At 43.4% G+C, this 13,075-nt stretch overlaps 1 protein-coding gene and 1 long non-coding RNA gene across 4 annotated transcripts in view; one reads left to right on the top strand and one right to left on the bottom strand.

Moving 5' to 3' along the window:
• Positions 1 to 4,334, top strand: part of LOC146510697 (uncharacterized) — a 17,552-nt gene extending 13,218 nt beyond the window's left edge. For all 3 annotated transcript variants that reach the window (XM_085175014.1, XM_085175013.1, XM_085175012.1), the window contains 4 exons: positions 1,146 to 1,378; positions 1,473 to 1,757; positions 1,831 to 1,937; positions 2,337 to 4,334. In XM_085175014.1, coding sequence (XP_085031140.1) covers positions 1,146 to 1,378; positions 1,473 to 1,757; positions 1,831 to 1,937; positions 2,337 to 2,581 — 870 coding nt within the window. In that variant the 3' untranslated portion in view covers positions 2,582 to 4,334. The remainder of the gene's footprint in view (positions 1 to 1,145; positions 1,379 to 1,472; positions 1,758 to 1,830; positions 1,938 to 2,336) is intronic.
• On the bottom strand, positions 3,378 to 12,249 carry LOC146510696 (uncharacterized). The gene is made up of 2 exons (XR_014876488.1): positions 10,164 to 12,249; positions 3,378 to 10,119 (listed from the first exon to the last, which is right to left on the bottom strand). It is a non-coding gene; the product is annotated as an uncharacterized LOC146510696 (long non-coding RNA).
• Positions 12,250 to 13,075: the final 826 nt, after the last annotated feature.

Genomic DNA, 13,075 nt, shown 5'->3' with positions numbered 1-13,075 from the left:
AGGTTTCTTCCTGTTAAAAGGGAGTTTTTCCTTCCCACTGTCGCCAAAGTGCTTGTTCATAGGGGGTCATATGATTGTTGGGTTATTATTGTAGGGTCTACCTTACAATATAAAGCGCCTTGAGGCGACTGCTGTTGTGATTTGGTGCTGTGTAAATAAAACTGAGTGAAAAGCCGCTGGGTTTACAAGCTCAGGAGCAGATTTAACAGACTCCTTAGTAACTTGCTTGGCTTTTGTACAAACCAGAGGTGGTGCACAATGATCTGGTTTAGCTCGTTCAGATGGGAAAACACTAAGGCCGGTCTCACCCTTTATGGCTGGCTCGTGCAACACTAAGTCACTGATTGCATATGCAAGTAAACACGAGGTTTCTTCTCAGAAATTGCAAACTGGGAAACTAACTCGTCTTGAGCCGTCTTAGACTCATCAAACACGATCTCTGTGGCCGCCTCTACAGGCTTAGCCCACCCTGACTCGGCCTCTGGAGGTCTGTGTGATTATGGACCAATCAGTGTTTTTGTCACGGCTGGCAGGGTGAGCCGTGTGGTGTGGAGGAAAAGGAGGACCCAAAATGCAGACAGCCGATATGGTGATATGAGTGAGGGTTTTATTTATAGTGCACAAATAACAGAACTGAGGGCAGGACAGAACATAAACCTAAACTGGGTGAGCTAAATAACAAACCTGAGATCATACGAACGGGGTGAGAGGCAGAGAGACACAGACGAGGAACGGACACCATGAAACACAGACGAGCCGACAACGAACACAGACCGACACCCACTATATATACACACACACGGCCTGGCAGACAGGCGGGGACACAGCTGGAACTAATGGACATAACGAGACACAACCCTACAAAGTAAAACAGGAAACACACAGACTGTTTTACGTAACACGGGGACATGAACAGAGCACCGAGGGAGACGCAGGTAGGGAAAATAAACACAACCAAACCCCAACCACCAATACAAAACAGAATAAACTAGAAAATACTTATAACAAACTCAAAGCGCTGGGTCACCGACCCAGGACCATGACAGTTTTACCTTTTTACAGGAGGTGTAGCCTGTTATTCAGAGTCTGCACATGTTGGAAGCAATGAGGTAACTCATCTTATGTCGTGTTTTATCTCCACTCAGCTTCAGCAAAACCTACCCAAATACGTAGGAGCTCTGAAGCTGCAGAAAGGATATGAAGCAACCTGTAACTCTCCTGGAAGATATTACATATGTGGAGGAGATCGAAAGGCGCGAAGAAAAGCCGTAGACGATTTCAACGCCATCTGGGGCGACATGAGCAAGAAAGGTTTGAGTCCAGAGGAATTACGAGATATCCGAGAACAACGTCTGGGTTTGGTCGGAGCGCACGCTGAGTAAGTATTTAATGCGTGACCACGACGACCAGCAGATCGAGCTTCACGTGTAACACACATTAAATCGTACTCTGAACGTGTTTCTTGCCAACAGTGTGTACAAAATCCGGGTGCAAACCTCCAACCAAAGAGACTGTGGTGAAAACAGGCTGGCGGTGGAAGCCGACCACGTCCCACCCAGATGTGTCTTTCAGAATGCCCTTAAAACGCTGCAGGACCCCGAGAACGTGAAGTTAAGAGAGGACCTGAAAAACAAAAGTCCCAACCTCTTTGCACTGTTGGATAAGAACGGCGACCGCGGGCTGTGCAGAGAGGTCCTGAAATCGCACCACGAGGCAGGCCTGACCTGGCGCAACAGAAAAGAGTCTCGTATAATCAGGTGAGAACAAATCTGCTCGTCCTGGAGCTAAACTCAGAGTTCTCTTTGGATCGCTAACGTGCTTCTGTTCCAGCGAGAAGCTTAAGGAGATTCTTCTTTCTGGAGACGGAGAAAAACTGGTGAAGATGTCGCTGCTGGCAGCCAATCCGGTCACATCCAATTCTCTCAGAGAGGATGCAGGTACGCTGCAGATAGAAGCGCTATGTGCTGTCACACACCAGGTTACTGATGAGACGATGAGCAAAGATGTTCGTCACCATAGAAACGACACAAAGAAACATCTGTCTGTAAAAACGAACTCGTGTTTTTCATGAAATGATGAAACAGTCTTTCAGCAGTTTAATGCACAGAGTGCTGGTTCCACTGGTTCCACTGGTTCCACTGGTTCCACTGGTTCCACTGGTTTCACAGCCACACACAGGTTAATTATTAGCACAGGAACACGTGAAGCACCAAGGATCACATTAATGCGTGTCCTCGCCTCCGTGGTCACAGATATAGTGCGATGCTGTCAGAGACGCCGTTTCCTGGTCAGTGAGTAAACCCCGCCTCTCTCTGCTCGCTGTGTGAACTCTGCAGGAATCCTCTCACTGAACATCTCAGATATGTCCAGAGACGCAACGAAGCGCTACCACGATGCTGGAGACAAGCTGCTGCTGGAAGGTTACTACAAGATGGGAGTCCTGAACGAGGAGGAGAAGGACAGGATGATGGGCTGGCTGAAGGGCGGGAACCTGTACTCGAAGAACACGTCAGAGTACAAAGAGCTGTCCCACGAGCTGAGAGCCAAGATACAGAAACACAACAACAACAGTGCAAAATAACACAGCGCCTGTGAGAGACGTGTGTGTTTAACGTATCAGATCATTGATATGTTTTGTTTCCTCTCTGACCGTTTCATCATCATCTTCCTCTTTTATGAGAAAAGAGAAAAGAGTTTCTCTGAAAGATTTCAATCCGAGGATAAGAAGCAGCTCAAAGACAGCGATCTGTAATCACAGGAGCTGTTGTGTGTTCTGTGTGACACCTGTCGCAGGTACCTGTGACACCTGTGTGAGATCAGTATTTTAAACTAGGTTATCTTATACCCATAGTCAAGGTAGATGAAGTATGTTAAACAGCTGTAGAACATAAATATATTCCTTAGTCTAGGTTGTGTGCAAAATATATAGCTTATTTTCCCTTATATTTTTAGGTTAAAGAACATGACCATCTTCGCAGTATATTTTGGTAGTATGATAGACAAATGTCTCAGTATATTTTGGTAGTAGGTTAGACAAATGTTCAAGTATATCTTTGGGGATTAAAAGAATGTGACCATCCTCTGGGTTCTGTTAGACAGGTGGGCGCCACCATTTATCTGCTGTGAATGTTTTACACTGTTTTCTTGTCATGTCAGACTGCTTAAATCATTTCTGAGTGTTAAGAGATATATTCTAAAACACTTCTTCAGTAGAGAATCAGAGAGGAGAAACACACAGAATTTCTTGCTAGCAAGGGCATCTCTCAGAACTCACACCCCAAGAGTGAGTCTCAGAGAGTGGCCCTGAGGACTGCCCTGGTCCTTTATTTATACACTTCAGTGAGCGTTTGTTCCATACATTGAAGTGTGTGTGTGTGTGTGTGTGTGTGTGTGTGTGTGTGTGTGTGTGTGTGGTCAGAGTGTGACCCCATAAGTGACTTCCCTAAACCTGCTGGACTGGAAGTCCAGCAGTTCATCAAACCAAAACCACTTAGACTGGAAACACATATAACTACGTTAATCCTACTGTAAAACAATAAAACAAGGTATGAACTTTCCCATGCTCCTAGGATGTGGGGGTGAAAGCCAGAACACCCTGGAATGTTACAGACTTCCTAGGATGAGACATCCTTTCAATAAACACAAATGGTTACATGTAGTATTCTACCATATTCAAACTTATATCATTAAAAGATTATACTGACTACTAAGTACAATTTTCCATTGACATTCCCTCCTGTTGTCAGTATAAATTTAAATGAGATATCAGTATGTAACATCTTGTTGTACACCTGTCACATCGTCATTAGTCACACAAAGTCTTCATGTTCCAACAGGTCGGAGTCATTATCATCACTTGTCACGTCTATATATGCAGCAACAGTGGAAAATATTATGCGGTTAATCAAGAGTTTTAAACATGGCAGTATACATGTTACAAAGACATAAAATAAAAGTAGAAATATCCCAACTCCGATGAGTCGTCCTTTTAACACCTGTAACCAGGAGCCAGCGTAAAGCCAAGAAAACCAGTCACTTGTATCACTTACATAGTCCTGATTTTGGGCCTGCTGGATTTGTCTCAAAGGCGTGCTGGGCATATGAGAGCAGACATAATAGTCTGTATTTGCCGATTCTGTCTTTGTCCTGTAAAGGTGAGCGTCGTAGTCAAGGTAACCAGGAGGGTCCACCTTCCCATGGCTACGTACAGGTCCGTCACACCCTACTACTTGGTTACTCTAGAGTTGGCCAATGGCTGGAGGTTGAAGTGCGAGCAATTCCCTACGGGCGCCCAATCAGCACTTCCCCCTCGCCACTGAAGCAACCAAGTGAGGGTGAAACTTTCCTCTACTAGTTGATTTCTGTGGAGGAAGTGGAATCCTCTGGGACCTCAACCTTTTTGCAGTGGCTCTGATGTATCCAGGAGGGTCTCTCCGCTATTTTGCAGGCAGTTGGAGTGGTCAGAAGCACTTGAAATGGCCTCTATCAACCCCCATCACCTCGCTTTAGGCCTTTGTCCTGCGATAGGAATATTTATGACTCTTCTACTGTCCATCCTCTGCAGAAAAACCCCTCTGTGGAAAGGGTGCTGGGTCCAGTTATCTTACTGCTGTTATGATCCCAGCAGTCTTCAGAGTGTCATCGTATGCACAGTACAGTGACACAGCATTAGGTGATGTTCATAGGAAACTGCTGCCATCACCACCATAGCTTCTGGTTCATGTGCTTTTCACAGAATCATGATGTCATCCTCGGACTCCCTCTGCGCTGTCGATGGAGCTTGGCATGCTCCCCTCATCCTTCAGGTGCCCGTCTGTTGTCCACAATCTCCTCTGTTGGCCTCTGGAAATCCCCCTTGGCACAGCTCTCATTCCAACGCAGTTTCGTGGTCCTTGCTGCGGCTCCAAAGTCTAATCTCATGATGGGCCCCAACCAGCTTGACCTTTGACCTCAACCACTGCCTGGGCTGTCAGCTATGCCTGGAATGGTTCTTGCTTCTCACTGGACCTCTGAAGATTTCTCAGGAGATGACTGCTGCACCTGTACTTCCTTGCTAGGAGGAAAAGCTTCTATTTGGAGAGCATGTCAACAATCATCAAACCACATTCTTTAGTTCAGTGAACTTCACTTATAGGCCATCAAAGCCTCCTCTGAACATGGTTGCACCACTTGCATAGGTTTGATACCCGTTGAATGAACTGTTAATCACACAAATCGCTGCAAAAATCATATAAAACATAGTTTAATGTTAATTCATTGTTTCATGTTAATCCTGGACCCCTCCTCTTGACGCATGGACACTCCCATGAGTCAACTCATCAAAACCAGATTCCTGTCTTAAAGAAAAAGGTTAGCCAAATCATGTCCCAGGCAACATCAGGGCGTCTCCTCCCCTGGAGCAGCACCACCCCGGGCCTATAACCCTGCAATAAAAGATGTTAGTGTGTTTTGCATATTAAGTTTGCTTAAAACCTGGCTCCGCCAGGAGCCTGCATACACACCATAATGGCCTGAAAAACAAGATCTGGAAGTGAAATCAAACTTCACACTTATAAACAATTATATCATAAGAGTAATAAAGCATTCAACATCAGCAAGACAAGTATCATGTGCAGGTTTTCTCAAATCAGTAAACTACAATTAGTTCCATAAACACTGCATCTCTTATTTGTTTTTCTCATGTCACTTGTCCACTTCTGCTGAATCCCCTACATGTACTCTTAGAAAAACAAACATTAGCATTGACCATCCCTGTGGTCAGACGCAGGTCGACAGGTTCCAGAGGTGCCATAAAAAGACCATAAAGTTAACCATCCATAGCTGTGGAAAGAAGTGACACTAGTTTTCAACACAGGAAACACAGTGTAACAGCATCTCCAACTCATAACCTATAAACACAGTTTCTTCACACATAAACCCAGAAATCCTGTAGTAGAAAAACATTAACTAGTTGTTCTGGTATAAATCACATGATCAAGTCACATGAAGAATTGTAATGCTGTAGAAAAGAAATGTAAATGTTAGCGCTGCGCAGGTGTATACACTCTTTCTCACAGTAATCTCTGTGAGCAACACAAACCCATGAATAACACACCCCCAGTAGATTCACAGACACAGAAAGTGGCATTTAAAAGTTAAATCGGTACGGCTAAAGCTCACGCAACCTCGGATGTTGCTGTCATCTTTCTGCTCCTGTAAAAAGAAACACGTAAATCCATCCACCCTTTTGTCCTGTCTAGGTGGAGGTTAACTTTGAGTCGTGGTCAAGTCTTGTCAGGTTTTATCAGTCAGTCAGTTTGTTTTTATTTCCATTATTCATTCATTCATTCATCCATTCTTTCTTTCTTTGCTGCTAGTGGAAACTATCGCCGCATTTGATTTCCACTCTCAGCAAAATGACGTCATTTCAAAAGAAAAAGAAGAATTTTAGATCGGATTACCTCGCTGAATCCTTTTTAGGCAGGGACTCTCATTTTCTAATTGTCCCAAATAAGTGGCTTTCTCCTGAGCCCATTTCAATGTGGAGAAGCTCACTTGTAACAATTTTCTTGACGACGTATTGTATAGCGCTTCTAATCGTGCAGATCTGCTCAGACAGAGATTATCAAAAAAACTTTCAGTGCACAGTGAAAGTAACAAAATAAAAAGGCCTTGTTACGTCATGACACAAGCTCCTCATCTCAGGAGGGTAAATCATACCATTAGCATGGTTTATCATCATACTAATTGGCAGGCTCAACTTCACAACAAAAGAAAAATCATCAGCTAGATTCACTCCGAACCAACCATCAGCTGCACAACACACAACATAAGCCTAATATGTTATGAGTTTAATCCCCAAGTCTGTGCCTTTCACTCATTTGGGCCACAGATCCATATTATCCAGTTTTTCTTTTTTCCCGTCATCATAAAACGTGAGACATGTCATCAGCTATTTCACAAAAGAAGTTTGTTCTGACGTATTCAGAGTTGTGTATCTAGGTGCAGGATTCACTCACACATCAAAACAGGAAACTCAGTGTTTTAGAGTCTCCACTCTAACAAACTCCAACACATCTCATTCACTCGTGCTAAGATTCAGTCACCTTTCCTCAATCTAAGAACGATCAACTAATTTGCATATCAGCTATTAACCCACTAAGATGACAGGACAACAGAAATGCATGTTCAAAATGTTATCACAAAAATAGAATTTCCCTCATACAGTAAATTACTTGTGCTGCATCAATCAAGCAGGAAAGCATCTCCCAATTTACTATATTAACAACTAAATTTATTATCTGATCATTGGTTGTTCAAACCAGAATCTTTTTTCCCACAAAAGTTAAACTGTTGTCCTGCAACCTAGAGAGTCAATTTTTTTATTGGATAAATTCAGCATTTGATAACAAGTGTCTGTTAAATTCACAGTATTTTAACACTGATGAGAGATAACAAGCTGATCTTCATTGCATGTGTGTTTGTGTTATTAGGCAGGTTTAATGCAATGTCTGTGGAGCTGCATCTCCAGCAGAGCATGTTCTTAAAGCTGCCTTTCCTACACATTTCTCTGCTATTATTTAATCATTTTGTAACTAATGTGCTATGAGTCCATTGATCTTTGCATCACACTAAGTGACTTGGACAAGATGATAAACAGACTCACATGCTTAAGATGTTGTCTAATCTTCATGAGCTCTCTTGTGTTTGTGTTAGTAAGGGTTAATGCATGTTCTGCTTGTGTGTGTGTGACTTTGTATGTTTCTTTTTGCAGTGTTTCAGACTCCTTCACAATTTTCCCACTTAAGCAGTCAGTTTTCTTTTCCCAGGTTTGCTAACCCAAATGTTGATTTCCCACATTAAACACTTACTCTCACTGTTGTCCTCTCCCACTTCAACAGTCCAACAGCAGGCAGTTCTCCTTCAGCTTTGTCCTGTGTTTCACTGTCTCTTCTTGCCATTTTACTCCAAAGGTGGCAAATGTCAAACTCCAACAGTCTCCTCAGTTCTCCTCAAATGTTCTTGTCACATGCACAGTGAAGTTGCAGCTTGTTGGAAACACAGTGCCATTCATCCAATCATGCAGGATGATGGGTTTGCTCTTCTTCTCTGATGCTGTTTGTCCACACTGCTGCTGCTTGCTGGGACTCTTTGCTCAGGACTTTGCTGCTGTCTCTTTATCTGCCATGTCATTGCTCTTTGGAGCTGCATTCCTTGTCTTCAGGGAGGAGTGAGAGCTCGCTTGTGAGTTTGAGAGACACATGGTGCTGTAAATAAGTTAGCCAGAAACTTGGCCTGAATGTTTCCAATGATGTTAAACTATAACTTTCTTCCGACCGCTGCATGTGGAAAATTGATTCAGGTCTGCTTGTCACCTGAAAGTGACAAACTAAGACATTTTCATTATTATTATCACTGCTTAACCAACACACACATCTCTCTCTCTGTTTTTGTGAACTCTCCTTTCTTAAAAGCAGAAAATGAGATTGTAGTTGTTCTTGGCTGAGCAACACAAAACCTTTTTCCTATGATTATTTTTCATCTACAATGTAAATTTTGTCTCTTTTTTACTCTTTTTTTTTTTTTTCTTTAAAATAGCTGGTGACCTGCAGAATCACCGCTCTCACAATCAGAGGCAATTACTTTTACACAGCGCACAAAAACACTGTGACGTCAGACACATTCACACTCACTTTTTTCATCTGCGTAAATAAATCACTTGGCCAATGGCATGTGCCATCGTGATCCATAAATATGATCACAAGTTTATTGAATTATTTTCAACCCAACAAAACAAATAAACAAAAGCATGATGCTGATGCTATGAACACTCTACACACATGAGTCAAGATGCAGAAAAACTGCTCACGGAAACTCTTCACACTCCAGTTATCACAGTTATCATAGTTCTGTTTCCCTCTCTTTGAAGAGTTCTCAGCCAGATCTCAATCTGATAATGTGTAGCTTGCTCATCAGCTCAGAAAAGACCAAAACGCAACCTCACACAGTGGTTGCGTGCTTTGCCCCACAGTGGCAAAGACTTGCACTTTCATATTCAATTCAGCTTCTCCGTCATGTAGTTTTCAGCTGCTTCATACAGGGTTCAGCATATTAGTTGTTTTCATAGGTGTGCTCTATATCTCAACAATGGCTCATATTAGGATGACAGGTTTTCAAGCAGGTCAAGTGCCTCTATGCACGTAATTAGTTAAAGTATTTACCTATTTTACTTCATATGTCATTGTACTGAATTTGAGCAACCCTAAGCTTAATGCAGATTACTTTCAACAATTATCCACCTCACATCATAACTGACTGAGGTGCCTCTTCATATTAATATTATTTCATCATTAACACCAGTTTACAGGTTGTTATCCTTGCTATTATTAGTATGAATACATTAAAGATAAGTTGTAATTTAGCCTTTTGTTTATTTTACTTTATTCCTCTTGTATTTATATCTATTCAGTCGGGTCTGTTTCCAGCCCTTTTTAAACTACTTTAAACTACTTTGATCTCTAATTTTCACTTGGTGAGGGATTATTACGTTCTTCCTAGTCTGAACTGCTCTCTTCACCTGAGCTGCTATCCTATTCTGAGTTACTGTCTTCTTTGTTTCTTACAGTCACGTACAAAATGTCCCTCTTTTCCACACCTCCAGCATGTGGTGCTAAAGCCACTGTTTGGTGTGTGTGTAGCTCTGCCTCTACCTCTTGCTCTTCCACTATGCATTCCTCTCCCTTTCTTTTGGATTAGTCCTGCTCCGGCTTGTTGTTTTTCTAAACATTTCTCATCAGGTGTTAATTTCGCTTGTTTATTCTCCATTTTCAAAGATTTTGCTGGGCCGTCGCTGGCACGCTTGACTTCAGAGTGGTTTACTGATACGGCCTTGGACTTCACCCTAACGGTGAAGCGGCATCAGTTTTATGAGATGAAACTCAACCGTTCTCCTTTGTCACCAGTACGTGAGCCTCAGCAAAGAAAACAAAAATGGAAGTAGTTCAGCAGCGTATTGTGCTGTAAGATCAACTTACTTCCAGACACACACACATATAGACATTTGCGCGCTAATTTGTCACGAGGTAATTTCGGCTACCTCTAAAACCTAAGTCTAATTCAGCTCCTTTCGGCGAACCCAACCTATTTTAATTTCTTTGTCTCAACGTGTTTTCATTTGCCTAAACGTATTTTAATTTGTCACGAAGTAATTTCAGCTACCTCTAAAACTTAAGTCTAATTCAGCTCCTTTCGGCGAACCCAACCTATTTTAATTTCTTTGTCTCAACGTGTTTTCATTTGCCTAAACGTATTTTAATTTGTCACAAAGTAATTTCAGCTACCTCTAAAACTTAAGTCTAATTCAGCTCCTTTCGGCGAACCCAACCTAATTAATCACGTTACTTTAAACCTTTGCGGCCGTTTTATATACCAAAATAGTGTTTCTCACCCTCCGACGTCTCACTAGTGGTTCAGATCATCAGACTGAATCCCACCGCCGTGGACCAGACTAAAAACACCGGCCCAGACCCGAATTCACGTCCTGGGGCTCTCTCCTCGTCTAAGAGGGCTGTCGACAGGCTTCGGTGCTGGCTTCCCACGGCGTCAGGAATCAGTGCTGGATCTTGGAACAGAGTCACAGATAACAGTTCTGATATTTTCTGCTCCGGCTACGAAGGACCAAATAATGTTAAGAGATATATTCTAAAACACTTCTTCAGTAGAGAATCAGAGAGGAGAAACACACAGAATTTCTTGCTAGCAAGGGCATCTCTCAGAACTCACACCCCAAGAGTGAGTCTCAGAGAGTGGCCCTGAGGACTGCCCTGGTCCTTTATTTATACACTTCAGTGAGCGTTTGTTCCATACATTGAAGTGTGTGTGTGTGTGTGTGTGTGTGTGTGGTCAGAGTGTGACCCCATAAGTGACTTCCCTAAACCTGCTGGACTGGAAGTCCAGCAGTTCATCAAACCAAAACCACTTAGACTGGAAACAGATATAACTACGTTAATCCTACCGTAAAACAATAAAACAAGGTATGACCTTTCCCATGCTCCTAGGATGTGGGGGTGAAAGCCAGAACACCCTGGAATGTTACAGACTTCCTAGGATGAGACATCCTTTCAATAAACACAAATGGTTACATGCAGTATTCTACCATATTCAAACTTATATCATTAAAAGATTATACTGACTAATAAGTACAATTTTCCATTGACACTGAGAATGTTGTGTGCGAAGGACCTTGGGCCGGTAACAGCAAGAGCAAACAACATTCTGTGCCCCCACTCTTGTAGGAGGTAGAAAGACAGGGAGCCCGAGGTCATAACTTAGGCGCCATGACAGATAAGAGAGACTGTGAATGTTTAGGTTTACGACCAGGTGGGGGCCAGTAGAAAGTATAAAAAGCTGTGTAACACACCACCATTTTGAGACTTGCTGTGACCCTCTCATGCATCTCTCCCCATCCGGATGGTTTATGCTCATTGTGTGAAAATTGTGTGGAAATAAAGGATTGTTGATTGAGCATTTATACACCGAGTATTGTCCTTCCTTCAGCCCAAAGATTCAAAGAATTGGGAGATTTCAACACCTGTCACACCTGCCGCAGGTACCTGTCACACCTGTCACACCTGCCGCAGGTACCTGTCACACCTGTCACACCTGCCGCAGGTACCTGTCACACCTGTAACACCTGTCGCAGGTACCTGTCACACCTGTCACACCTGCCGCAGGTACCTGTCACACCTGTCACACCTGCCGCAGGTACCTGTCACACCTGTAACACCTGTCGCAGGTACCTGTCACACTTGTAACACCTGTCGCAGGTACCTGTCACACCTGTCACATCTGTCGCAGGTACCTGTCACACCTGTAACACCTGTCGCAGGTACCTGTCACACCTGTAACACCTGTCGCAGGTACCTGTCACACCTGTCATACCTGCCGCAGGTACCTGTCACACCTGTCATACCTGTCGCAGGTACCTGTCACACTTGTAACACCTGTAGCAGGTACCTGTCACACCTGTCACATCTGTCGCAGGTACCTGTCACACCTGTAACACCTGTCGCAGGTACCTGTCACACCTGTAACACCTGTCGCAGGTACCTGTCACACCTGTAACACCTGTCGCAGGTACCTGTCACACCTGTCATACCTGCCGCAGGTACCTGTCACACCTGTAACACCTGTCGCAGGTACCTGTCACACCTGTAACACCTGTAGCAGGTACCTGTCACACCTGTCACATCTGTCGCAGGTACCTGTCACACCTGTAACACCTGTCGCAGGTACCTGTCACACCTGTAACACCTGTAGCAGGTACCTGTCACACCTGTCACACCTGCCGCAGGTACCTGTCACACCTGTAACACCTGTCGCAGGTACCTGCCTCTGCTTACAGCACAACACATGAATCATGATATGACTTGTGTAAATAAACCACACCCACACCTCACTGATTCCACGTCAGAAAACAAAGTGTGTGTGTGAGGTCACACTGGTGTTTGGGGTCAGAGGTCACCCTGGTGTTTGGGGTCAGAGGTCACACTGGTGATCACCTTGCTAAGTTCACCCGGTTTTTTGTTCCCACCATAAAAATGAAGAAATAAAGTTGTGTGTAAAACTCTGTGTTATTAATGATTCTCTCTCACACACACACACACACACACACACACACACACACACACTTAACTGTTAACTGGGAAAGACACTTCACCTACCGCCTCCTGGTGTTGGCCAGAGGGGCTGATGGTGCGATATGGCAGCCTCGCCTCTGTCAGTCTGCCCCAGCTGTGGCTACACCTGTAGCTGCCTCCACCAGTGTGTGAATGTGAGAGTGAATGAATAGTGGCATTGTAAAGCGCTATATAAATGCAATCATTATTATTATTATTTACTGCCATACTACAGACTTTCAGACTCACTTTGTCAAAGTCAAATTTTTTTATTTAGCACATTTAAACAACAACCGCTGACTAAGGTGCTGCACAATGAAGATAATTAATAGAAATAAAAACAAAGGGAGATATGATGAGAATCATAAAATTAGATAATTTGAGTAAGAAATAAGACAAAAGTAATACAAACTCATTCT

This window comes from Neolamprologus multifasciatus, chromosome 10 (assembly GCF_963576455.1).
Source record: "Neolamprologus multifasciatus chromosome 10, fNeoMul1.2, whole genome shotgun sequence".
NCBI lineage: Eukaryota > Metazoa > Chordata > Actinopteri > Cichliformes > Cichlidae > Neolamprologus > Neolamprologus multifasciatus.
The sequence above is the reverse complement of the archived record's forward strand: the minus strand, read 5'-3'. Positions and strand labels throughout refer to the sequence as shown.